Genomic DNA, 27,525 nt, shown 5'->3' with positions numbered 1-27,525 from the left:
CCACAAAGACTTACCCACCCAAACGTCAATCCTGCCTAGACTGAGAAACCCTGATCTGTAACAATGTTATTAAGAAGCCGGGGCAGGGGGGCTAGAGTGGTCAGGGGAGATTTCAAAGACAAGGGGAGTCCTGGCTTGGACGTGAAGTTTTAGAAGATCCTTCGTCTGGAAGATGCCTTTTGCCTGACCTACTTTCTTCAACAAGAACCTTAACCTACAGATTTTCCCTTCGTTCCTTGACCGAGAGGTCAGGCTACAGCCAAGACAGTCTGCCAACCAGCAGAAGAGACCTTCTACAAAGAATCCCAGCCCAGAACAAGCCAATGTTCTGCTACGAAGTGAAGGATGGTACGTGGGGCCGGCGGCATAGACGCGCTCTCTTCCACACCCACACACACACACAAGCGCGCATGCGTAGGCTGCAGTCTGGATCAGGAAGCCAGCCCCAGACCTCAGAGCCTCTGTTGTTCACAGCAGTGACCCCGTCAGCCCCTCCCAGCTGTGCACAGGCACGGAGCTGGCCTCCAGGCCCTGTGGAGAAGTGGCCGTGGCCTCGCTGCCACCACGGGCCCGGCATCCACTTAGAGGTCGTCCTGACCTCTTCCACGTTGCCCCCCTGGCCGGAGCAGCCCCACCTGGGGGAGAGCGGGCCGCACACGAGGAGAGGAAGAAACAAAGCCCGCCAGGCCAGCGGCCTCACCTTCCGAGTCCAGGGCCTGTATCTTAAGCTCCAGCGGGGAGTCCTCCAGGTAGAGCTCGCGGGTGGTGGAGACGATCTGAATGCCGTGGATGAGGTCCACGATGGCGTCGCAGCGCAGGACCTGGCCGGTGGCTGCAGGGGCGGGAACACAGGGTCAGCCGGAGGGCCGCCACCCCACCTCCAGCGCCTCATAGGTTGGGTGGTCTTATTCTTTGGCAAAGACAAGGGAAACCAACAATCCCCCACCCCCAAAAACGGGGCTGGAAGAACCGAGTCGACCCTCAGGAGCTCCACGAGGGTCGAGAGTCAGCACGGACGTCCAGGAAGTAAGGGCCTTCCAGACACTTTCATTGCCCATCTTGTACTTTTCCACCGCGAGCGCCAGCGTTTAAAGCTGTGTGCAAAACACTCTTCCTAGAATTCCGAGTTTTGTTCAGAGTGTAACCACTGAGCTAAACGACAAGGGTTCTGGTATGATGAGTTAGCACCCCAAAGAACGGTGCTGTTCTGAATGCCCGTCCCTACCCTGAGATTAGCAATTACACCCGGAATCTGTGCGTTTGTGTGTGTCTGTGTTTACACTGCAGTTTTTGCACAAGACTATCAACTACACTATAGTATAAAAAAAGAGTGTGCACGTCTACACGGATTTTTTACCTGCTCCATCAATAAGACACATAAGTGGCATTACCTGGAGAATCCTCTAATGTAAAAAATAACAGCTTGTGACACAAACTCATTCTGACCGTTCTCCAGGCACCATATAACTACGTGTACACCCTTAACTTTGTGAGAAAGCCATTCAGCCCCAGTTATCAAAAACCTTCAAAATATTCATAGGCTGTGACCCAGTAAAGCTGGGAATCTATCCTTGGCAGGAAATAACCTGAAAGAACCCAAAATTGTTCCCTGAATAAAACTATTTATTTTCCTATGTAACACTGAAACAAACATCTGAAAACAATCTGAATGCCTCATATAAGGGAATGCTTATAGCACAACCTCTGGTTAAGAATATTATTCGGCCATTAAAAATAATTCTATAATAAAATGGGAAACTTTTCATACCATGTTAGGTGGGGGAAAAGCGTGACAGAAAATTCACTGTTTTCTAAGCATCTTACGACCATAATATGGCAAGTGAAACATGGGGAAGTGAAACATTGCACAACTTTTCTTCATTTTGAATCAACGCCCATTAAGAGTTATTTTGGTAACAAATAATAACTTAGAAATGAAAGCCGGCCTCCACAGGAGGGAAAGCAGGACAAGGTGCTGGCAGGGGGGGGGGCGGGGGGGGGGCCAGGGCTCATGTTGCTTGCTCAGCGTCCCCCCAGCTCCATGGGCGTCCTCAGACCCAACAAGAGAAGGGAAAGCGTGGCCGTGGGCTCTCCCGTCCCTGTGGCCCAAGGTCTCAGTGGGGCGTTTGCAGCCCCTCGGCCCCCATCCCCACCAGGGGCCGCGCGGGGCCCCGGGAGGCCTTACTGACGTCCTCCGCGAAGACGATGCTGGTCAGGCGAGAGGGCTGGGACAGGCGGGCCTGCACCACGGCCTTCCGGGAGCACTGCTGCTCGCCCAGGCCCAGCGGCTCAATGCCGGCCACCTCCGGCCGGGTCGATGACCTGCGGCGAGAAGAAGGGAATTCACCCTCCGGAGCCCCCGGAGGAGAGGCGGGGCCGGGACCAGGAGCCAGAGCCGCAGCCCCATCTGCCCCAGACCCGCAGGACAGAGGGGCCAGGCTCCACCAGCTTCAAGCCCAGAGGAGACAGGCGGCCGAGGCCCCTCTAGTAGGAGCAGGACATCCTGAGGGCGTGGACCTCCCCTCCCAACTCACCCCCACCCCGGCCCTGAACATATCACACAGGCAGAGAGTCACTGCTCGGGACACTGGAAAACACCTCCACGTTCAACAGTCACCTGCCAGGACCATTCCACGGAACTGGAAATAACTATTGGTGGACAGAGTGCCTACGGTCCCTGGGGAGGAGGAGAGGTCAGGTACCTGCTGACCTCTAGGCCGGACCTGGCACACGGCAGCCTCCCAGACGGTCACCTCCATCCCCAACAGGCCCTACAAACCCAGAGCTCACCGATGGGAACCTTGGCAACAGGCACACGGCCCAGCGCACAGGGCTGAGGTTACAGGGAAGGTGGGCGGAAGGGCAGGTAAACACACACAGAGACGGAGCTGTAAAATCCGTGAGATGACTTCCCACGGACACTTGGGCCTTGGAATAAACAGCTGCAGGGAAAGCATGACGGAGAGGCACCCAGGGTCAGAGCACGGTTTCTCATCTGAGACCGGGGATAACAGCAGTTCCCGGGGGAGTGAAATGGGACAAGCCGGGAGGAGCAGAGCGGACACTGCATTGTTGCGTGAGCGCGGACCACTAGCGTCACTGTAGATGGAGCTGGGGAGGGTCTCTGAAGGAGGCCCCTACTCAACACCACGCGGAGGTCTGGAGCTTCAGGGAGGGCCCTGGGGTGGGAGCAGCCGGCGAGCTCCAAGAACAGAGGCCGGTGCCATCGGGGCCCTGGGATATGGGGGCGCTGAGGTCAAGGAGATGGGGTGTGAGGTCAAGGAGATGGGATGCCGAGGTCAAGGAGATGGGGTGCCGAGGTCAAGGAGATGGGGTGTGAGGTCAAGGAGATGGGATGCTGAGGTCAAGGAGATGGGGTGTGAGGTCAAGGAGATGGGGTGTGAGGTCAAGGAGATGGGGTGTGAGGTCAAGGAGATGGGGTGTGAGGTCAAGGAGATGGGATGCTGAGGTCAAGGAGATGGGGCGCTGAGGTCAAGGAGATGGGATGTGAGGTCAAGGAGATGGGGTGTGAGGTCAAGGAGATGGGGTGCTGAGGTCAAGGAGATGGGATGTGAGGTCAAGGAGATGGGGTGTGAGGTCAAGGAGATGGGGTGCTGAGGTCAAGGAGATGGGATGTGAGGTCAAGGAGATGGGGTGTGAGGTCAAGGAGATGGGATGTGAGGTCAAGGAGATGGGGTGTGAGGTCAAGGAGATGGGATGTGAGGTCAAGGAGATGGGGTGTGAGGTCAAGGAGATGGGGTGCTGAGGTCAAGGAGATGGGATGTGAGGTCAAGGAGATGGGGTGTGAGGTCAAGGAGATGGGATGCTGAGGTCAAGGAGATGGGGTGTGAGGTCAAGGAGATGGGATGCTGAGGTCAAGGAGATGGGGTGCCGAGGTCAAGGAGATGGGGTGCCGAGGTCAAGGAGATGGGGTGCCGAGGTCAAGGAGATGGGGTGCCGAGGTCAAGGAGATGGGGTGCCGAGGTCAAGGAGATGGGGTGCCGAGGTCAAGGAGATGGGGTGCCGAGGTCAAGGAGATGGGGTGCCGAGGTCAAGGAGATGGGGTGCCGAGGTCAAGGAGATGGGGTGCTGAGGTTAAGGAGATGGGGTGTGAGGTCAAGGAGATGGGGTGCTGAGGTCAAGGAGATGGGGTGTGAGGTCAAGGAGATGGGGTGTGAGGTCAAGGAGATGGGGTGTGAGGTCAAGGAGATGGGATGCTGAGGTCAAGGAGATGGGGCGCTGAGGTCAAGGAGATGGGATGTGAGGTCAAGGAGATGGGGTGTGAGGTCAAGGAGATGGGATGCTGAGGTCAAGGAGATGGGGTGTGAGGTCAAGGAGATGGGATGCTGAGGTCAAGGAGATGGGGTGCCGAGGTCAAGGAGATGGGGTGCCGAGGTCAAGGAGATGGGGTGCCGAGGTCAAGGAGATGGGGTGCCGAGGTCAAGGAGATGGGGTGCCGAGGTCAAGGAGATGGGGTGCCGAGGTCAAGGAGATGGGGTGCCGAGGTCAAGGAGATGGGGTGCCGAGGTCAAGGAGATGGGGTGCTGAGGTTAAGGAGATGGGGTGTGAGGTCAAGGAGATGGGGGTGCTGAGGTCAAGGAGATGGGGTGCTGAGGTCAAGGAGATGGGGTGCTGAGGTCAAGAAGATGGGATGCTGAGGTCAAGGAGATGGGGGTGCTGAGGTCAAGGAGATGGGGTGCTGAGGTCAAGGAGATGGGAGTGCTGAGGTCAAGGAGATGGGGTGCTGAGGTCAAGGAGATAGAGTGTGAGGTCATGGAGATGGGGTATGAGGTCAAGGAGATGGGGTGCTGAGGTCAAGGAGATGGGGTGCTGAGGTCAAGGAGATGGAGTGTGAGGTCATGGAGATGGGGTGTGAGGTCAAGGAGATGGGGTGCTGAGGTCAAGGAGATGGGGGCACTGAGGTCAAGGAGGTGGGATGCTGAGGTCAAGAAGATGGGGTGCTGAGGTCAAGGAGATAGGGTGCTGAGACTGGGGAGACACTGGAGGCCGCAGTAAGGAGCTTAGATTTATTCTGAGGGCGATTCCCACTTTTCAGAGCAGAGAGTCAGGGCTGCCTTCAGTGAGCTCTGGGCGGGGAGGCCCCAGGGAAGGGCATCCGAGGTTCCTAGGGCTGCATTCAGCGCGGTGCCCAGCACAGAGCGGGCACTCCCGAGTCACGGCTGCCATCCCCTCCCTTTGCTTTAACTCCCCGGAGCATCAATGTTCTCAGTTATTCAGAAGGAAACTTGTGAAAACAGCCTGGTGTTAAAAAGCAATGGTGTGAAACACACCCAGACAGACATCTCCAAGTCGACGCAAGTATCCCCAGGGCCAGGCAGGCACAGCAGCCTCTCCAAACTCACTAAGGATGCTTGGATGGCACAGACACCACGGGCGCATGCTGAGTGCACCAACACCTCTACTCTGAGAATAAACTCACCCACAGTTGAGGAAAGAAATCTAAGCCACCAGGGAAATGCACTTGTGGTCCCTGCACTAAGAGACTTTCTCTGAGAAAAGAGCATTTCAGAGAGGAAGGGAGACCACAAAGGGGACAGGAACACACGCCTAGGCAAGGAGGTGCAAACAGGTCCCCGAGCTCACCCTGGCACCACACCACTCAATGGCAGCAGCTTTGTTGCTCCAAGATGATTTTGAAGGGCATCAGACCTCCCCACTCATGCACACACGTGCACACAGACAAACAAAACTGACATGGAAACAAGAACAAAACAGAAAATGCACACAGATCAGAGCAGACTGAGGAGACAAACGTGATGGAGGATCCTGGCTTGGACCCAGGAACAGAAAAGGAACCTCAGTGGATGTGGATAAACTGATGAAATCCAAGTAGTCTTGAGTTTAGTTAAGTCATGTACCAGTCAGTGTTAATGTTTTTCCTTTTCTCAATATTCATGGTTTTGAAGGATGCTGACTTTAGGGGAAGCTGGGTGAAGGGTACACAGGAACTCTCTGTATTATCTTTGCAACTTTCCTATAAATCTAAAATTATTCCAAATTAAAAAAAAATTTTTTTAAATGACAGGGTGTGTGAAGGATGAATAATCCGAGCACAGAGGATTTTTAAGGCAGTGAAACCATTCTGTGTGATACTCCAACGATGATACAAGTCATTACACATTTGTCTACACTCGTAGAATCAATGCCAACCATGAACCGTTACATGAAATATGGGCTTTGGGTGATACTAATGTGTCCACGTAAGTTCATCAACTGTAACTAATGCACCATCTGGTAGGGGATGTTGATGGTGGGGGACACTGAGGGTGGGCTATACAGCAAATCGCTGTCATTTCGGCTCAATTTTTTAACAAATCTAAAACTGCTCTAAAAAATAAAGTCTTTTTTAAAAATAAGACCATTCATCGTTCGTTCCTGCTTCTACCTTTGAGAAACAGTGTGGCATGTCTTATTCAGTGGCCCCTGGGTTCCCTGGGGATCTGGGCTCCCGTCTGGGCTGTAAATCTGCCCTCACGGAACCCCAGGCTCCTCAAGAACGGAACAGGGATGATAAGCTCTTTTCTCACTCCCTCAGGGCAGTGAATTAATCTCAGACACAGTCCCAATAAAGAAATCAATGCAGATAAGAGCAGACTGCCCTTGTTCAAGTTGGAGATGCCTGAAGTCCTCCTCCAGTGCCCAGGCCCTCCACGGGCGGCCCCAAAATGCCCACAGGCCGGGAGCACCCCCACCCCTCACGTGATGCCTTCAGGGCTGCAGGGCTCTGACAAGCCGCCCCATCCAATAGAAACACACAGCAAATCACACTTAAAATTTCCTCATTGCCTTATTAAAAAGCAACAGGTGAAATCAATTTCATACGCTTTATTTTTTTAGATCAGTTTCAGGTTCACAGCAAAATTCAGTGGAAAGTGTGCAGAGTTCCCATACATCCTCTACCTCCACACACGCAGCCGCCCCGCCGTCCACATCCCCCCCGATGGCGCTTCTGTCACAGCTGATGAACCCACACTGAATCATCATCATCACCCAGGGTCCACGGTTCACACGCGGGCTCACTCTTGGGGTTGCACATTCCACGGGTTGGGACAAATGTATAAGGACGTGTGATGACCATTATAGTATCATCAGAGTACTCTCCCTGCCCTGTGCTCAGCTGAGTCATCCTTTTTTTTAAGTCTATATTAAAAAGCCATATGAGGGACTTCCCTGGCGGTCCAGCGGTTAGGACTCCACGCTTTCACTGCAGGGGGCACAGGTTCGATCCCTGGTCGAAGTTAATTCTAATGACACGTATTATTTAACCCAACACAGCCCAAACATCATCTTTCCGACACGTGGTCCCGGCTGCCCTTCAGGTGCTCAGTCAGGTGCGGTGAGTGGCCCCGGGTCGGGCCTTCAAGTGCAGAGCCAGGCGGTCAGGCGGCCCCAGGGATGACGTCTAATCCTTGCCATGGACTGAGTGCTCCCAGCAGCTCTTAAGTCCCTCCTCTTCACACTTAGGGCAGGTACAAGGGCAGATACTGCAGCCTGGAGATGAGACAGAGCAGCCAGGGCAGCTGCCCACCCCACCCTCAGACCTGCAACAAGGTCCAGCCAGCAGACGGGGGGCTCCCACGCAGGGGGTGCAGCTCTGCTGTGGCACCGGCCTGCAGGCCCATGCCCACCCACCTCGGCTAAGCTCAGGGCAAGGGAGCTGGCGTCCATCCTCACGGGGTAGCTGGGGGGCTGCAAAGCGCCCCCCACTCTGCCCCTCACCCCGCTCCAGGACCCCGCATCTGAAGCTGGAGGGTCCATCCCGACGACCTACATACAAAGGGTTTAAGACAGTCTAGGGTGGTGTTTCCGTGCCCAGCAGAGGGTTAGTTTCAGTTATCTGACTCCTTCTGGAGCACTCGGAGGCCCGTGTGCTTTGGCTGTGCCTTTAAGAGACACAAGACAGAGACCCAGCAGTGACCTGCCCCTGGGCCTGGTGTTGGGTGTCGCTGCTGGGATGGTGCTGGCCAGTGGCATATGGGGTGAAAAAGCACATTTGAAGGCGCTTGCCAGGGATTATATAGGGAAAGGGACACATGGTACTCAAACTCAGAATGGGGACTGTGAGGGGCCGGGGGGGGGGGCGGGGGGTGAAAACAGAGAGCGGGCAGCACAGGGGGCAGCAGCTTTACCTGTAACGTTGTATTTCTTACCAAAAAAAGCCAGACTGGAGGTAACTACGCCAACTGTTAACGAGAGCTAATTCTGATGGTAGAAGTATGGGTATTCATTGTTATTCTCTGTTCTTTTCTGTATCATTCTAACTTCTAAATAGAAGTATTTCCCCTCTAACATCGGATGTAACTTAGAGAAGGATTGCTCTGCCCTCGTTTTACAGGTGAGTAAACTGAGACTCAAAAGGACGAGGGGACTGGTTTAGGGCCACTCCGAGGGTCAGGGTCAGACACAGGTGTTCCAAGCCCAAATTTGGAATTTGGAAAGTTTTCTGCCATTTGGAAATTTGGGAATTTGGAAAATTTGGAAATTTGGAAAGTTTTCTTCCATTCGAATCACCTCTTGGCCCCTCAGAAGTACTGTCTCTGCATCTCAGAGCTCTCAGAAAACCTGAGCAGCCCCAGAGACGGACGCTGTCTCTCCCCTGGGCTGGGAAGGGAAGAGCTGCCACACGTGCAATTCTAGAATGTTCTGCCTCCAGGATCTGGCAAGAGAAGGATCACCTTCGCCACGGAGGGAGGATGGGTCATTCTTCACAGAAGCGATGCTTAATCACCCTGCACCTCGAGCCAGGCAGAAAGCGCCGGACATAAGGGATGACAGGCAGGAGAAGGTCCCGTCTGGCAAACGCAGAGACACCCAGAGACTGTTATTAAAATATAGAAGTGTGGGCTTCCCTGGTGGCGCAGTGGTTGAGAGTCTGCCTGCTAATGCAGGGGACACGGATTCGAGCCCTGGTCTGGGAAGATCCCACATGCCACGGAGCGGCTGGGCCCGTGAGCCACAACTACTGAGCCTGCGCGTCTGGAGCCTGTGCTCCGCAACAAGAGAGGCCGCGATAGTGAGAGGCCCGCGCACCGCGATGAAGAGTGGCCTCCACTTGCCGCAACTAGAGAAAGCCCTCGCACAGAAACGAAGACCCAACACAGCCAAAAATAAATATAAAAATAAATAAATAAATAAAAAGATTACTATAAGAAAAAAAAAATATATATATAGAAGTGTGCTGGGTGAGTGTGGTGGTTAATTTTACGTGTCAACCTGGCCGGGCCATGAGGCGCCCAGCTACTGGGTCAGACATTATTCTGGGTGTGTCTGCGGGTGTTCTGGGATGAGATTAACATTTAAACCAGTAGACTGGGTAAAGGAGATTGCCCTCCCCAGTGTCAGCAGGCCTCACCCAATCAGTTGAGGCCTGAATAGAACAAAAAGGCTGACCCAAAAAAAAAAAAAGGCTGACCCATCTGCAAATGAGAGGGAGTTCCTCCTGCCTGATAGCCTTCAGAGGTGTGTATACACACACACACATGCACACATATTGTTTCCCTGGAGAACCCTGACCAGTACAGGGTGGGCAAAGAAGATAACGAAAGAAACTATCTACCATGTGTTAAGCCCAGAGCTAAATACTTCTGCCCATCAGATTACTTATTCCTCCAGTAGGCCTATATGGGAAAACGAAACCGAGGCTCAGAGAGGTTGAGTAATTCCCCAAAGCCACACAGCTGTACGTGGCAGGGCCAGTGGTCACAGCCAGGTCTGTGTGACTCCAGATCAGACGATCCTCCCACTACACGAGTGCTTTCCCCAGGGTACGGAGCACACAACACCAGAGAGCAGTGAGGCACCGATGAACTATTTTTAAATTGACTCTTTATGTCATTTAATTACTACACATTCATTTTTAACTGTTTCAGGAAAAACAAATGTATCAAACTTATGAGCTCCTAAATGTTAATACTGAAGAGGATGTCCAATGTTCAAAAAAGGAGTCATTTTGAAGGAAATAGTAAGTTTTCGTATACGTGGTACACTAAAAAGGCAGCATTCTGACAGTGGCATGAAGCGGCTGCAGTTCGGGAAGGAAACACAGCATTCCCAGGACAGCTGTGAGGGGCGGGGTCTGTCCATCAGCTGCCATTCTCCAGTGTTTCTACAAAACAAGGACAGAGCAGCCTCTCACACTGATAGCTGGAGCTCTCAGAACCAGTCTGTGCCCACACTGGTTGGGGAGGGCCCACATGAGGAACGGAGGGAAGGGGGGGTGGGGAGAAGGCACGTGGGCCGCATCAGCTCCCGCAGCCTAACCCTCGCGGGCTCTGGGCTCATGGCCCAGGTGGCAGGACGGGTCCAGGGAGCAGGGCTCAGAGAAGGCGGGGTCTGCACAGAGCTGACAGTTGAGAGGCCCACCCAGAAACCAGCTCCGACGGCCAGGTCACTTGGACACAGCATCACGCTCTGCCAGAGAAGCAGGTCCGGACTCAATGGCTTTTCTGCCGAAAGGGCCTTCCTCTGTCTCCGGTTTAAACGAACGGCCGCTGCTCAGAAAGGATGAGAGCTGCTCCAGCTTGCACACCTGGTCATTCTGTGCATCTCAGCTGGTGGTCAGCACGCCTGCCCACCCTCCCCACTCATGGACTCGCCCGAAGGCCCACTGGAGGAGCTTCAGGGGCCTCCCCGGGCCCCTGGCACAGGCAGTGATGGTGACATGGCCCCACTCTCTGCTGAGAAGGTGAAGGCCTAGGGCAGCAGGGTGCTGCCACTCGCCAGCTGTGTGACATTGAGCGAACAGTTCCACCTCAGTTCTCTGTGCCTCTGTTTCCTCAGCTGTACAATGGCAATAAAAGTGGTACCTGCTGCAAAGGGTTGGGGCGGATTAGATAGGATGACAGATGTAAAGCTCTTACTGCAGGGCGTCACACAGAGTAAGCTCTCAAACTCAGGCACCAGGAGGAGGTGCCTAAATGAAGGGCTTCTGGCCCTGAGGTGTTCGGCGAGCTTCTGACCATAAGAACTTTGCTTTTTAAAGAAAGTAAGAAAACGTGGGCCCTTCTAGATTGTGATCATTCATGTGTGACCTGTCCATCCCCTTCCCTGAATGAAGCCTGACCCTGATCCCTGCTGGTGGGGCCCTACCCCCAACCGCAGACATCCTCAGAGCCACAAGCAAAGATTTAGGCCCGAAGTAGGGTTCACCACCGGCAAGAGCCTGAAGCTTCTGACTTCAAGTCTAACCTCTGCTCCGAAGTTCTCCCTCCGCCAGCTTCCCCCCCATCCCTCCACTTCTCGTGTCCCTCCCACCAGCTCTTGTGCGGCCCGGCCTTGAGGGCTCATGGGAAATGGTAACTCTTCCACGGACCCATCCCTGATCCTCCTCAACCTCCACTCAGCTCCCACAGCTGGTCCTCCTTGGGGTCCCTAATGCACCCATTCATTCATTCATTCATTGAATCCATATTTATTGGGTGATGTGCAATACTCCAGGTACCGTTCTAGGTGCTGGGGACACAACAAAGCACAAAATACACATTAATCCCCACCTTCACGGAGTTTACGTTTTAGTGGGAGGAGAACAAGAATAGACAAAATGAGTGAGTGAAGGTGGGATCTCAGACAACAGTGCTATGGAAAAATAGAAGGCAGGGGAGGGAAAGGCTGTAGTTTCCAACTGGATGGTGAAGGGAGACTCCCTCAGAGGGGACATTGAGGAGGAGGGGGCAGACACGGGATCCCTGAATATCTGGGAGAAGGGCATTTGGGCAAAAGCACCAGCGAGTGCAAAGGCCCCGAGACCATGGCTGGCGTGATCCTTCTCCCTGTCCGACCCCCTCGGAGACTGAGTGTGAGGACAGCGCCCGTGGCGTGCTCATTTCTTGCCCTCACTGCACCCAGCATAAGACTCTGGTGCAAGTTTTTGTAGATGCCCCTTATCAGGTCATGGATTCTCTTCTACTCCGAACTTGCTGCAAATTTCTATCATGCATGACTGTTGAATGCTCTGCACCTATTGAGACCATTATATGGCTTTTCTTCTTCATTTTGTTGATAGAAGAATTAATTGTTTATTGTTGATCAAGCAATTACATTGATTGGTTCGTGTTAAACCAACCTTGCATTCCTGAGATCCACCCCAGTTGGTCATAATACAATACCCTTTTTATAGTTTTCTGGATTTGATGTGCTGCTATTTTGTTAAGGAATTTTGTACTCTGCGTCTGTGAATTTCTTTTTCTTATAACGTTTGAGCCTGGTTTGCAATCAGTGTAATGTTGGCCTCATAAAAAGGAGCTAGGAAATGACTGTTCTTACTGCCTTTCCTGAAAGAGTTTATGAAGGATTTGTACTATTTCCTCCTTAAACGTTTCATAGAATTTACAAGTGAGGCCATCTGGGCTTGGAGTTTTCTTTATGAGAAGGTCTGTAATTATAAACTTAATTTTACCAAACATCCTAAGTGGACCGAGAGGCACCAAGGGCTCTATGCCTGGGAACCCTTCCCCAAGTCCTGCACAGGATGTGGGGAGCCTGCGGTTCAGTGCTGGTGGGCACGTTGCTTCCTCTCCTCTCGAATTGCTCACCCACATCCCAGCGAGACCCCCTCCCAGATCACAGCAGCTCCCGACAAGGGCCCCAGGTGAGCAAACCCAGGGTATATATACTGCCCCGCCCCGCCCCACGCACGCACACACACACACACACACACAGAGCTGGGCAAACAGGAAGCAAGGCAAACGTGCACACATGAGTGTCATTCCTGCAGGGGACCCGTGTTGGGTTTTGGCTGCCCAGACTCCATTCCCCCTCCTCAGTAACAGCACCCAGCTTTTCTGGGGGTGCTGCTCTCCTCCACCCTCACACCATGAGGCTCCAGGGCACCCATGCTCCTTGGACCCTGGGAGGCAGGTGGCCGGGGTCTGGCCGATCGGCTGTGCATCCCCCTGGATGGAGGTGTTCAGACCCAGCGTGCAAGGCTTGACAAGGGCTGCAGGGCTGGACCTGTCCTCTTGCTACCCCAGGGGCCACCCGGCTAAGGCCCGAGACCAGGCCCTGCTGGCATCACTGAGCCCTGTGTGCAGCCTGAAACAAACTCTGCCAAAACAACATCCCTGCTTTATTTAAACTATTTTGGTTTGAGTTTCCTGTCACATGCAGGAAAGTCAGGAGAGTTGAGACAAATGAAATCCCCTGACTGAATTCTTCAAGACTTGTTGCCTTATTTCATTCAAACTACTGGTACTGTATTTTTTTAAAAAGAAAAAAAAATTGTCATTTATTATGTGCTTACTATGTGTCAGGCTCGGAATAAAACATCACAAATGTTTTATTTGCCTCCCAACACTCCTATTGAAACCCCCCATTTGATACACAAGGAAACCCCTGCATGGATGTGAAGTAACCTGCCCAGGGTTACATTCCTGGAAAACACCTCAGTCGGGCCTGGCTCTAGACCCCTGGTCCAGACACCACCTCCACCCCTTGCGGTGAATGCACCCAGGTTGTTCACATCAGAGCTAATGGCCTCCACCTACCTGGGGCTGCCCGTGGGAGGGCCCAGGCTGCCGGACCTCAGTGAGAAATGGCTCCATCTCCTCCTCAATCACCCCCTACCCCACAGGCATCCTTAATGCTGCTTCCTAATGTGTCATCAACTTCCCTAAAGTCCTACTGAACCTGGGTAAAACAGCCATTGATGAGAAGGTCTGGCACACTTCCTGTGCATCCCAGGACTGAGCTGAGTCTGTGACCTGGTTTTGAATGTGGTTCTGCCGGTGAGCGGCTCTGAGGCTCCTGGTCTCGGTTCCCCATTTGTGCAGTGGCTGATCATTCTTGGCAGACAGGCGTTTTGTTTTGTTTTTAGCACTGAGTGGGGAATAACATGCAAAGTATGCAAAGGAGTTAGCAGAAAAACTGGTTCTGCTATTTGGTTCCCTCTGTCATCCCCACCTGCAACATTCCAAGTCCCTGCCTCTGGACTTGGGTCTCTGGCCACCCACCGGGGCAGCTGCCTGGACACCTGCACCTTCCGCCCTTCCCGGCCCCCCATCTGGTTACATCCAAGTAACCCTCGTATCTTTTTCTTACTTTTTTCTTTTATTTGTTTTTTAATTTTTTTTAAGATTTTTTTTTTTATGTGGACCTTTTTAAAGTCTTTATTGAATTTGTTACAATACTGCTTCTGTTTTATGTTTGGGTTTTTTGGCTGCGAGGCATGTGGGATCCTAGCTCCCCGACCAGGGATCAAACCCGCACCCCCTGCATTGGAAGGTGAAGTCTTAACCACTGGACCACCAGGGAAGTCCATTACATTTTTCTTTTAAATTGATTCTTCCTTATTGAAAAAGTACTTTATTTATTTATTTATTTATTGGCCATGCCCCGCGGCATGTGGGATCTTGGTTCCCCGACCAGGGATTGAACCCGTGCCCCCTGCAGTGGAAGTGCCCAGTCTTAACCACTGAACCGCCAGGGAAGTCCTGAAACAATACTTTAAAAGGAAACTTTATATCACTAGTGTAAATAGAAAGCCTACACCACTTGCCATCCATCTGAGGTAACCATAAAAACAAAAAAGAATCGAAACAATGTTACTGCATTAGGGGGTGGGGTGGGGGACACTGTCACCCCCAAAAAAGAAACAGGCAGATATTACAGGGTATTAGGAAAAGCGGAAGGTGGATGTAGGGGCCGGGGGAGGGGGAGGGGTTAGCGTTTAATGGGGACAGAGTTTCAGTTTGGGAAGCTGAAAAAGTTCTGGAGATGATGGTGGTAATGGTTATATAACAGTGTGAGTGCCTTGATGCCACTGAACTGGACACCTAAAAATGCTTAATGTTATGATATATACATTTTACCGAATTTTGTTTAAAAAGAAAAATTGGAAACAACATGTTGGCACCAGAAATGAATTTTTATCTTGAGGGTGTCTAATGGGACAGGGGAACCCGAGGACAGGGAGGGTCAGGCCAGAAAGCCACAGTGGAAAAAGGAGAAGTGACGGTTGTCAAGTGACGGTTGCAAAGAAGGGGTGAGTGGGGGCAGAGGAAGACACAGCCCTCCCTCCACCCACCTGCAGGTCCACCCTTCCCCGCCCCCCATGACAGAGGCAGGGCCTGCAGGGCGGAAGCCAGCTCAAGGGGCAGAGCAGGCTTGGGTTGCGGGGGTGGCACCCACAAGGGAAGCAGGAAGAAAACCACCCGCGGAAGCAGGGCCACTGAGTAAACACACTTGCTGCCACCTCCTTCTGTGGGTCTGGGTGGGGGGACCTGACCAGCCCTGGGGGAACCAGGGCTGCAACAGCCCGTGGGTCTGGTGCAGAAGGGAGAGTCAGGCCCAGGCCACCCTGCCCAACTCCTGACCCTACAACCCCCTTTCCATCTCCTGTCCAGAAAGGCACTCCACCCCTGCGGTCAGCGCAGCAGGCCATTCTCCCAGACTTACTATCATATGAAACACAGCCACTGACTTCATCTTGGTTTATTATTTAACTCCCACAGTCAACTACAAACGCCATGAAAGCAGGGCCTCACCTGCTCGTTCACCATCCAAGCCCCAGGACCTGGCTCATCGCAAGAGTCACAGATATCCATCACTTAGCTGTTGAGTCCCCAGCCCTTACCTGTGAGACACCCCCCTGCTGATCAGGGCTCATCCCCGGGCATCAGCGGGACAGCCCTTCACAGTGAGCACTGTCCTGGGCACTGCAGTGGCTCTGGCATCTCTGCCCAAACCTCAAACCGCCAGAAATATGAGCCCCAGCTGAGAGGTCTACGGTCCCAAGGCCCCCGCAGAGGAAAGAGGAGGGAGGTTTGATCCTGGTGTGTGAGGAGACACAGGGCCCACAGACAGGCTGTAAAGGGCAAACGCTCTAGACCCAGAGGAACAGAGGACAGCTTCGGGGTCAGGGAGGGCCAAATGATGGGCCTCTGGTTAAATTAAAGCCACTTTTTCAGTAGGGCTTCCGCACTGCAAAATTTTTACGTCCGTTTCTGAGCCTGCCGCTCCAGTCTCCCTCGGGTGCTACTGCCTCACCTGCCCAGCCTCCAGCACCTGCCCGCCTCTGCCCCGCAGGCTCTCAGCGGAAGGCAGCGGGGCTGGATGCGTTTCCAACCTGGCTCCCTGGGTGCGCAGAGGGGTTTCCGGAGGCCACACCCCTCTCCCCGACTGCCCCGGCAGAGGGCTGCAGGGTGACCCACGGCTGCCTCCTGCTGGGGGTGAGCAGGGGGGACCCTGGGACGTGCACCGCCTCAGGCCTCCCACAGTCACAGATGGGCAAGGACAGAGCGGCTGGGGACTCTCTCTGCCCACTGGCTCTCCAAGGGTCACCTGACCCGCCTGGCACACGGCACGCTCCACGGATGAGCCCCACGCTACGGGGCCCAGGCAGAAGAGGGGGCTCCCTCTGGCCTCCCAGAGAATACTTCCGCCCTCGGCTGAGAGGCGCCTGGGCCGTGGACCGTGGTGACAGCGTGCACCTGGGCTCGGACCAAGCCCGGCCAACACAGCAGGCAGCTCCCAGGCGCTCAGGAGAGGGCGAGGTAGGCGGGCCCAGCTCAGTACAGTGGGCGCTGTGGACACCCTGCCAGATGCTCTCTACCAGGCAGGTCCACCCGCCCCCGCCCCAGCTGCAGGCGGGCTGCGCAGCTCACACTTTACACCTGCGACCTTATTCAGTCCAACACCCTTGGCCAATAGGTGCTTTGCCCAGAGGCCTGGGAGGCTGCACACACCCCCTTCCCCGGGGCAGCCAGTGGCTGACCTACAGTGGGTGAAAAAATGCAAAAGCCTGGTCTCCGGCTGGCCTCATGGGAAGACAACCTGCCGTGCAATTCAACTCCAGAGGGTCACGAGGACCAGCACAAGGCTGGACTTTGCCTGTGACCACATCCTCGCTCTCTCCCCTCCCCTACCTCGCTTCCCAGCAGAGTGCCCTCTCAGTAAACCAAACCTTGCCTTGGGCTCTACTTCCGGGAAGCCTACCTAAGACACTGACTTCCTCCAAGACAGGGCAGCCCCCTGGAGAATCCAGAACACCCTGGACTTCCAACTTCACCCGCAGGGAAAAGAATCAACAGATGATGGAACATCTACCCAGCAGCATGGTGCTCAGACACTGAAAACTTAAGATCATGAAGCAACATAGAAAAACAGCTGGGCTTTAACATTTGCTGGTGGTTGGTAGAGAAGGAAGTTCCCAAGTGACCTGAATACCAGGTTTGAGCTTCGGGGGCGAGGGGGGAAATAAGTGATCAAAAGGAAAACAAAATGGTGACTGACTGTGTTACACTCAAAGGATTATGGGAGACTTCCCTGGTGGTCCAGTGGTCAAGATTCTATGCTTCCAATGCAGTGGGCGTGGGTGTGATCCCTGGTCGGGGAACTAAGATCCCACATGCCACTCGGCCAAAAAAAAAAAAAAAAGAAAAAAAAAGGATTATGGGATACTTCTCTTTTCCTCCCTTTTCCCAACTTTCTCTCTCGTGTCATTTATGTACAGGATGCCTTAAAAAGAAGCTAATGAAAGATGCTTTGGAGCCCTTTCAATAACATGAAATATCAAAAAAGAATCAGGAGTTTGCCACATAACCAGCAATCCCTCAGTGTGACTGGAGGGGTTCAATCAGGTCTGGCCAATTCGCCAGAGGCTGCAAACCCCTGAAAGAGGTGGAACAGGGGGCAGAGTCCCAAACTCAAGACCGTCACTACTTATACGCGTCCCCCAGAGCACTGCCCTCTCTGAGGCTCCGACTGAAATGTGAACAGTTTTAACCTGATGCTCTCTACAGTTCCCCTGACCTTAAAATTGCCTGATTATTTGATGCTATAAAATCAAGAAACAGGAAAAGTAGACTTAAAGCCCCTGGGGCTCAGGCACGCAGTGATTCCAGTAAAGTGGGAGCTTGGCCGAAAAGTCAAAGGATGAGCAAAAATTCCCCCATGGTCCAGAAAGGTTTTCATTTTCTCTGTTCTTCACCTCACAGACTTCACAATGAACTCCTTGGGTGAAGGGGCTATTTTCCTCCCAGGTATAGATGAATGCAGATAGAAAGCTTGCCTTCAGGCCCACTCTTAAACCTCCAGAGGGGGGCTTCCCTGGTGGCGCAGTGGTTGAGAGTCTGCCTGCTAATGCAGGGGACACGGGTTCGAGCCCTGGTCTGGGAAGATTCCACATGCCGCGGAGCAACTAGGCCCGTGAGCCACAACTACTGAGCCTGCGCGTCTGGAGCCTGTGCTCCGCAACAAGAGAGGCCATGATAGTGAGAGGCCCGCGCACCGCGATGAAGAGTGGCCCCCGCTTGCCGCAACTAGAGAAAGCCCTCGCACAGAAACGAAGACCCAAACACAGACAAAAATAAATAAATAATTAAAAAACAAAAACAAAAAAAACTCCAGAGGGAACTCTTCAAAAACTAAAGCAATACCTGACTGAATTAGGAACAGAAAACTAAAAATAAGGAAAACATTTCCAATGCTTGACTGACAGAAGCTTTTCCTGTGAAGTTAAGGGGAAAATCATAACCACCAAACACCTCCAAGACCCTTAAGGTAAGCAATTACACATTTGCAATAAACGCTATGGATCAGATTCAAAACAAGTTATAAGATACTGAGCATCCCTCTGATGCATCAGTGATCAGGAATGTTTTTTCCCTTCCTCCTCAGAAACTATACAAGTAAATTAAAATCCACCAGCTCTTCTCAGAAAAGAAAATGCAGTTAGAAAAAAAAAAAAAAAAGTTGTTACTTCAGAAACAAAAAACAACTCTAGAATCTCAGAGGAAGTAGCATACAAATACACCCAAACGGATTCATTTGAAGCCAGCTGTTTTTAATAGTCAGCTTCCTCTTTCTTGCCCCCCATATCAAGAGAACAACTTCAACCAGAGAAGGAACACGATCACCTGCAAAGTGTGGACTAACAGGTGATCTCCCCACACCAGACAGGGCCCTGGACAGGGATGAAGAAAAGTAAAGAGAAGATGTGATATCAAGCCAGAAATACGACCCTCCAGAGGAGGCAGGCGCTAAACCCAAAATGCATTTGTCTGACGTGGCCTGTCCTTACTTCAGGAGGTGACCTTCAGAACACAAATAGGTACTAGTCATGCACATAAGCTAGAAGGTAGTCTGAGCTCCGGCACCAGGCTCGCGGATGTGCACGGATGACTATGCAAACAGACTTAACACACGCTGGACTCTCTGTACTATGATCACACGCTGTTACACTGTCTAGCCTTGAAACAGGGAACCAAAGGGAGGAGCAAGGGTGTAGCGCGTGGCGGGGGGCACCCCTTCCTTTTCATCTCCAGCAAGGTGGCGGGGAGGTGTGGTAGGGCCTTGGTCACACCCAGCACCGCCTGCACCCTGCTAGGCTGCTAGGAATGAACCTGCTCGGGGTGGAGCCCCGAGGCCGCTTCAGGCTGCTGCTTCTCCATCTGAAGGAGGGAAGAAGGGCTGGACCACATCACCCAGCTACCGTGAGGTGGGGCGGACCTCTAGTTTCATTAGTTCCTGGGGTTCCCAGATCACATCCCCCACAAAAGGTGCAGAACTCCTGAGTCCCCCCAGGAAGCTAGGGATCAAGGCAACCCTGCTCTGTGGGCAACCTGGGGTGAACCACCAACCATTCCCTTGCATCTCTCATCTGTAAAACAGGTGCATCATCTGCTAAACACTTAGGGTTTCCTCCGAAAGACCTTTCATCAAAGGTTTACGTTCCTCCCAAAGACGCTGAACGACTGATTCGACTCCACACACACCTTCCCCACTTCTCCACAAGCCTAATTCCCACACCAGTCCGGCGCCAGGGATGAGTCCCGGTCACCAAGCTCCGGAAAGCGGCGTCCCCAGCCTAGGGCTCTGCAGGGCCCTGACCACCTCTTCCGGAGCCTGGACGAGAAAGGCGTGCGACCACGTGGACGCACATCCCGGGCCAGCAGCGCCGGTGCGACCCTCTCCCTCCGGCAGAAGGTCCCTCCGGAAGCCCCGGGCCGGGCAGGCCTTCGCGGGCCCTCCGCCGCGCCAGCCGCACGCCCTCCGCCAGTCCCGCCGACAGCAGGGCTCCCGCCCGCACCACCTCCCTGGCGGGCCCCCTCCCGCCAGAGCGCGCGGAGGCCTGGACGCCGCCATGCGCAGTGGGGGCGACCCACGCGCACGCCGCCGGGTCACGCGCGACCAGCCGCCAGGCCAGTGGCCGCCCGGCCGCCGAGGCCGGCGCACCTGCTGCGCGGGCCTGCTGGGGGCGCGCGGCTCCCGGCCTCCTGGCGCCGGCCCGGCCCGAAGGCCGCGCGCCGCAGGCCCCGCCGGACCCGCACGGGGCCGCGGCCTCCTCCCCGCGCCCGCGCACCTGCAGCGCGCCAGCCCGGCCGCCCGCGCCCGAGGCTTGCCTCCCACCCCGGCCCCGCGCCTGGCCGCGCCTCACCAGCGGTAGCAGCCCTCCGAGGCCTCCAGCGTGAAGTTCACGCGCGTGGCCCGCGTGAAGGGCAGCAGCACCTTGGGGATGTTGAGCTTGGCCGCCCGCGCGCTGGGGCCCAGCGCCAGCAGCCCCGAGAGCGCGAGCAGCAGCGGCCGCAGCCCCCGGCCCCGTGCCGCCATCCTCGCCGCGCTTCACCTCCCGCGACCCGGAGCCCGGCCGCACGCGCACGCGCGCGCGCTCCCCTCGCGCCCGGCCGGCAGGTGATAAGCGCGGGAGGGAGAGAGGGGGCGGGGCGAGGGCCGAGGCCTGGGGCCCCTTCCTGGGCCCCGGCGGGACCTGAGCGCGGGAACTGAGGGGGCCGGGCTCCCACCCTCGGCCCCCGGCCCTGCGGGGCGGAGGGAGGGGCTGGGGAGGGCACCCGGGGCCACGCGGGCCTGGGTGAGTGGGATGGGGCGCGCGCCCGAGTCACCGTGGGCGGGGGAGAAGGGATGAGGCGCCCTGCGGCGGTGGCGCCCCTCGACCACGCGGGAAACCCTGCACGGTTTTCTGGCCTCCACACTCGTACCCCTGGTTTCAAACTCTTGGTTTCAAACTCTCGGGCGGCACTGCACGCGGATGTGGAGCCTCTCAGCCGTCCCGCAGCCATTCTTTCGGCCCTGTTCAGCGTCTCTGGCCAATGACCCTGGCCAGGGCCCAACAAACAAGTCCGCCAGGCTCCCGAGACCTTGAGCTCAGACCATCAACACACAAAGGAACAGGCCCCCAGGAAATCTGGAATGCGGAGCGCATCCTGGCCCAGGCATCCAGAAGAGGGGCCCAGTTCCGCAAGGGCAAGCGACCTGCTGAAGCCCTGGGGGCCCTGTGGGTGCTCTCTCCCCCTTCAGCCTCCTCCAAGCCTTGCCAGGGAGGCGTCATGATCCCCAGTTCTCCAGGAGGAAACAGGGTGAGTTGGCCTGAAGACCACGCAGCCACGAAGGGCAACACTGAGGCTCTCAGATCCCAAAGTCCTTCTTCTCTGCGCTGCACCCACTGTCTTCCGGAAGCCGTGAGGAGGTTACCCAAAGGGCAGATTTAAAGGGCAGCTGCCAGAGCACATCCTACCCCTCCACCGCCCCCACCAGCGAGGGGGGGGGGCAACGTTCAGCGTCACTGAATTGTGCGTGCAGAAATCTTAGATCTTAAATTCACTTTACAGGTTGTGCCCTAGGTTTGTAGTAGTCTTTGTCACGAATTACAGGAGGGGGTGAGCTCTGCAGGTACCCTGTGCACCAGTGCCTTTAAGATGTTAATCTGCTGTGGGGAGGGCCCAGCCTAGTGGGAGGTCAGGAAGAGGCGGGGTAAGTGCACAGGGGCCCAGCCTGTGTGAAGGGTCCCGGAATTGTGCCCTGGATTGTAACCGTATAGGCACATGGCTGCCCCTGCCTGATGAGGGAGGGAGAAGCTGAATTTCAATCAGGCTGGGAAAGGCTTCTTGGAGGAGGTGGCCCCTGTGCTGGGCATAGACACCTCACTAGGCTTCAGAGAGGCCCAGATGGTCTGAGCGTGCCCCTCAGGGGTCATCCAGCTTTTGGATGGTGAGGAGGGGTGTTTGGGGATCACCCTCAAAGCCTAAAGGCCCCAGACCAAAGATCTCTTGGAGCTGGGCTCTTCCCTGGGTGGGGAAGTTCCAATGGGTTCTCTTGTCTAAAGAAACAAGAGTTGTATGGACAAAGCAGCCTCAGAGCAGGTTATCTGTGAGGAACTTTTAGTGTTCTTGCTTGCATATTTTATTGATTCATTTTTTAGTAAATAACAGATGGTTTAAGCTAAAAAAGGCTCAAAAGGGCTCACAGTAAAAGTGACACCCCCTTACTGCCCCTCACCCAGTACCCTTCCCAGAGCAACCAGTGTTTTCTGCTTGTGTATACTTCCAGACAGATTTTATGCATATACAAGCAGATACCTGTGTGTATACAGTTAAAATTCATGATATAACTTATCATGTTCCAATTATGCCCACTTAAACTGGCAAACCAGGAGCCTTGCCCAGCAGGTAAATAAATACAAAGGACTCGGCAGGGTATCAGGGATCTTAGGCCCATCTGGCCTGTTAGGCTCATGAGTCCCTATGGCCCCATCATTCCAGATCTTCTGATTATTGAGAAGAAATCAGTAATGTGGATTTGTAGATGAAACAACTCAATTGTAAATGAATGCAATTGATTTATTAAAAACAAACATCCACACTCTTGGCCATTTATCCCAGGAAAATGAAAACGTATGTTTACACAAAAGCCCATACATAAAATGTTCACAGCAGCTTTATTCATAATAACCCAAAACTGAAAACAGCATAGAGGTCCTTCCACAGGTGATGGTTGAACAGACTGGGTGCATCCACACCATGGAATGCTACTCGGCAATAAAGGAACAAACTGCTGACACACTGGACAACTCAAATCTGCAGGAAACTATGCTGAGTGGAAAAAAAGCCAATCGCAAAAGGTTACGTACGGCATAATTCCATTCATACAACGTTTTTGAAAAGCAACGTTATAGAACTGGAGAACAGGTGAGTGATTGACAGGGGGTGAGGGCCAGACGGGGTAGGGGTGGGGGGTGAAGTGGCTATAAAAGGACAACATGTGAAATCTTTGTGCAGCTGGAAATGTTCTATGTCTTGACTGTGTCTATGGTAAATCCTGGTTGCAATGTTGTCCTATGGGTTTTTTTGTTGTTTAATTGAAGTATAGTTGATTTACAATGTTGTGTTAATTTCAGGTGTACAGCAAAGTGGTTCATTTATATATATTTTTTTTCAGGTTCTATTCCATTATAGGTTATTACAAGATATTGAATATAGTTCCCTGTGTGTCCTATAGTTTTGCAAGCAGTCACCATTGGGGGAAACTGGGAAAAGGGTGCATGAGTCTCTCTGTATGTCTTAAATATGTCTCTATGTCTTTTTTTTTTTTTTTTAAGAATCAATTTTATTTATTTATTTGTATTTGGCTGTGTCGGGTCTTCGTTGCTGCGCACCGGCTTTCTCTAGTTGCGGAGAGCGGAGGCTACTCTTCGTTGCAGTGTGCGGGCTTCTCAGGCTCAGTAGTTGTGGCGCACGGGCTTAGTTGCGTGGGATCTTCCCAGACCAGGGCTCGAACCCGTGTCCCCTACATTGGCAGGCGGATTCTCAACCACTGCGCCATCAGGGAAGCCCTCTATGTCTTAAAACTGCATGTGAATCTACAGTTATCTAAAAAGAAAAAAGTTTAATTACACAAACAAAAAAGCAAACATACAAACAGGCCTAACAAAGTAATCCTGGTGGACACAGCTTGCTGACCACCTGTATGCTTAATTTAAGGCAGTCAGGAAATTTCCCTAGCAAAAAACTACGAATGGGAAGCAACAAAATGATGGATAGAACATTTTCCCATTTGAGATGTTTCCCTTTATATTGTCCTTAACTCTGTCCCCCCTCCCGTTTTCACTTGCCAGTGAACCTGGTAAGGGACCATGTCAGGGCCCCGGGGTCCATGCAGCACCCTCCTTCCCTGCCTTTGGGCGCCTTCTCTGGGTATCAAGTGCTTTATCTGAGATTCAAGGAGACAGTGGGCATGGCCTGAGAAGGCCATGCTGCCCCAGGCACAGAGACCCTCGGGGATGAAGGGACCCCAGATTCGTCTACCTGATAAATAAAATGAGATAGGAAAATGATTTCTCTCGGTGACTTCCACGCTCTCGGCATTTCCTACCACTCGGAAAAACCTTACAGTATCTGAGTACCATCTGTGCTGTTATTTCCTATTTGTCTTTAAATCAAAGTGTTTACATATATTTAAAAAGGAAACTTTGTCACTCTGGTAAGTAGAAAAACAGTATCTGTTGCCAAAATAGAAGTAGCCATAAAATAAATACAACGAAACAAAGGGATGCCATTAAGTTACAAGGAGACACTGTTTCCTGCCAAAGGCTCAGAGCCCAAGGCCTGTTCTCACCATTCAGCGGGAGAGGACCAAGCACTGGACGATAGGGGCCTTTCTTCTTGAGCGAATAAGGGTTGAGAAGGAATTTCAAAGGCAAGGAACTATTCCTAGTGGCATGTTGTCATATTAGAACCTATCTACCATCTTTTTGCAACAAATATATTTTTAAAATTGTGCAGTGGAGAAGCTCAAGCATTCACAGTAGTTGATAGAATAGTATAATGAAGCCCCAGGCATGACCGTCCAGTCCCGTGACCATGCGCCTGCAGCCAACCCCAGCCCTCACCTGTATCATTTTGCAACAAATCTGAGACATCCTATCTCTAAAAGATAAGGACCGTTTTAGATGTACACTCTAACCACAATACTATTATCGCATCTAAAATATGAACAGTAATTCCTCAGTCATAAAATATCCAGAGTTCAAACTTCCAACTGTCTCATAAACATCACAGCTTTTTTTTCACAGTTTGTATTTTCAGAATCAGGATCCACGTAAGGTTCACACACTGCAATGGCTTGAAATGAGCTTTTAATGTCCAGGTTCCCCCTTCAGCGCTCTTTCCCTCCTGGCATTGTCTGTGTTGCCCCTTTCTGCTGGAGTGAAAGTTTTTCTTTAGAGCACCCTCACTCACACCCAGCACACCCCCGTATGCAGGACCCAGCCCAGCAGCAGTGGTTTCCCTGCTGCACAAGGCTGCAGCTACCGTCTGGTCACGGTCCCTGGGGACTGAGGAAAGGGGTTCCCTCTGTGGGCCTTCAGCACTGTCTCCGGGCTGGAAACCTCGACGTTTGGGGAAATAAAAGATAAGAAAAAGTCTGGGAGCATTGGAACAGTTTCAGCCTTGGCAGAATGCTTTCCAAAACTTCATCTTGTGTAAGATAATGGCGCCATTTAATTACAGAAATCGCTGCTTTTTATCAATGCGCAGACATGCGTGCTCACAGGATCTATTTTCTATTTGTGCTTTTACTCTCACTCAGGACGGTTTTCTTCCACTTGCCACGTCCATCCTCTGCCGGAGTCAGGGACTGCTTCGGCCAGTTAGCTGCCCCTGGACCACTGAACCCCTCACCCTCACCCACCTACTCCCTTCGTCCCCAAAGGCATCGCTATGGGACAGTGGCTGCAGGATAAGCTGATTGCAGCTTCATACCGTCAGGCCCCCTTAGAAGTTCCGGCACGTGTGTTACCCCAGCCGGCTAAGCCTGGCACCAGAAGCCCTGGAGGGACACACAGGAGTCCTCAGACATCACTAGGCCACCAGAACTGGAGGAGGGTACGTCCCACTCCTGGCTCCCCAAATGGGCCCCCCCCCCACCTCCCCGCCAGGTAGCTCACACTGGTGCCAGAGGCGTCCACACAACGCAGCACACGCCCCCCTGGCCCACCCTCCAGAGCCTCCCAGATGCCTTTGGCAGAAGAGTCCAAACTCCTTCCATGGTGCTCAGGCCCTTCCCGGTGTCCCGACTTCCCACACAGCATCACCTCTTCCTCCTACCTCCCAGGCCCTCTCCTCCAGTCTGGACACACCTATTTCATACCTCCAGTGTCATACCTAGCTCATCAAACCCCTTAGGGAGGAAGATTTCTTTTAATACTCCTTTATAAGAAAAAATTATTTTCTGTAATAAACATTAAATGAGGGAGTTCCCTGGCGGTCCAGTGGTCAGGACTGGGCGCTTTCACTGCCATGGGCCTGGGTTCAATGTTCAATCCCTGGTCGGGGAACTAAGATCCCACAAGCCATGTGGTGTGGCAAAAAAAAAAAAAACAAAACATTAAATGCAACATAATAATGGCTGGGAAAAAATAACTTTTTAAAACTTGTTTGAGCTTTGTATATACAAGCAAGCCAGCAAAAGCAAGTTTTTAATTAAAAAAATAAAATAAATATTACTTAATAGCCAAAAAGGGAAAGGTAATAGATTAATAATTTTTAATGACATTAATGTATTTTTAAAAAACTTATACTGACATATTGGCCTGTCGCAATAATAAATAATATCAGAGTGTACTGGTCCATTTAATAAATGAGAATAGCAACAAAAAAGAGATTTTTATTCTTAATCTAATATGAAAATTCAGTAAAATAGTTCAAGTAGAAGGTAAGATTTGCACTTAAGCAACAAAAATATTACCCCTTACAGTTTGCACTCCGTTTCACTGTCTTAAAATTTAAACCAGGTAAGAATCATAAGTGGGTTCATAGGATGGCTGAATAACAATAACACGAGTTGTTTTCTCTGTCTTGACAATCACGGTGCCATCATTGATCATTTCGAATCTACTGTTTAGGCACAGAAATGTGTACCGTGGTGGGGGCTGGAGACAAGAACTGTGTCTGAGGCAAATTCACAGGATTCCAAAAGTTACTCTGGAAACAAACACAAATCCATATGTATGGGGCCAACTGTGTAACAGAGTTTTCAGAATTAACATCCATGTAGAGTACATTGTGTGTTAAAGCATACATTTTTAAAGTGTGTAATTTTAAAGTTTATATGTTATTAAAATTCAACAGTGCACAGGCAACCAAAGTAAAAATAGATAAATAGTACCACATCAAACTTCAAAACTTCTATGCATCAAAGGATGCAATCAATAGAGTTAGAAGGCCACCTGTGAAACGGGAGAAAACATTTGCAAGTCACATATCTGATAAGGGGCTAATATCCAAATATAGAAAGAACTCCTACAACTCCACACCAATATAAATAACCTGATTTAAAAAAAAAAATGGGCAAAGGACTTGAATAGATTTCTCCAAAGAAGATATACAAATGGCCAATAGGTACATGAAAAGATGTTCAACATCATAATCATTAGGGAAATGCAAATGATTTTTGCATGAGATTTCATCTCATCTCACACCCATCATGATGGCTACTATTTTTTTTTAAAAAAGGCAAAACCAGATAACATGTTATGAAGATGTGGAGAAATAGGGTCCCTTGTGCACTGTTGGTGGGAATGTAAAATGGTGCAGCCACTATGGAAAACAGTATGGAGGTTCCTCAAAAACATATATAATTACCATATGATCCAGTAATTCCACTTATGGAACCCAAACAATTGAAAGCAGAGTCTCAAAGAGATATGTTCATAGCAGCACTGTTCACAACAGACAAAAGATAGAAGCAACCCAAGCATCCATCAACAGATGAATGGAT

The 27,525-nt window shown here is 52.2% G+C and overlaps 1 protein-coding gene across 1 annotated transcript in view; it reads right to left on the bottom strand.

The window, feature by feature from the left end:
- The window catches only part of NUP210 (nucleoporin 210), a 108,669-nt gene extending 88,036 nt beyond the window's left edge, over window positions 1-20,633 (bottom strand). Inside the window, exons 1-3 of the mRNA XM_036870138.1 lie at window positions 20,393-20,633; window positions 2,186-2,322; window positions 701-832 (exon numbers count right to left, since the gene is read on the bottom strand). Coding sequence (XP_036726033.1) covers window positions 701-832; window positions 2,186-2,322; window positions 20,393-20,565 — 442 coding nt within the window. The 5' untranslated portion in view covers window positions 20,566-20,633. The remainder of the gene's footprint in view (window positions 1-700; window positions 833-2,185; window positions 2,323-20,392) is intronic.
- Window positions 20,634-27,525: the final 6,892 nt, after the last annotated feature.

The sequence above is a fragment of the Balaenoptera musculus genome, chromosome 11 (assembly GCF_009873245.2).
Source record: "Balaenoptera musculus isolate JJ_BM4_2016_0621 chromosome 11, mBalMus1.pri.v3, whole genome shotgun sequence".
NCBI classification, from domain to species: Eukaryota; Metazoa; Chordata; class Mammalia; order Artiodactyla; family Balaenopteridae; genus Balaenoptera; species Balaenoptera musculus.
The sequence above is the reverse complement of the archived record's forward strand: the minus strand, read 5'-3'. Positions and strand labels throughout refer to the sequence as shown.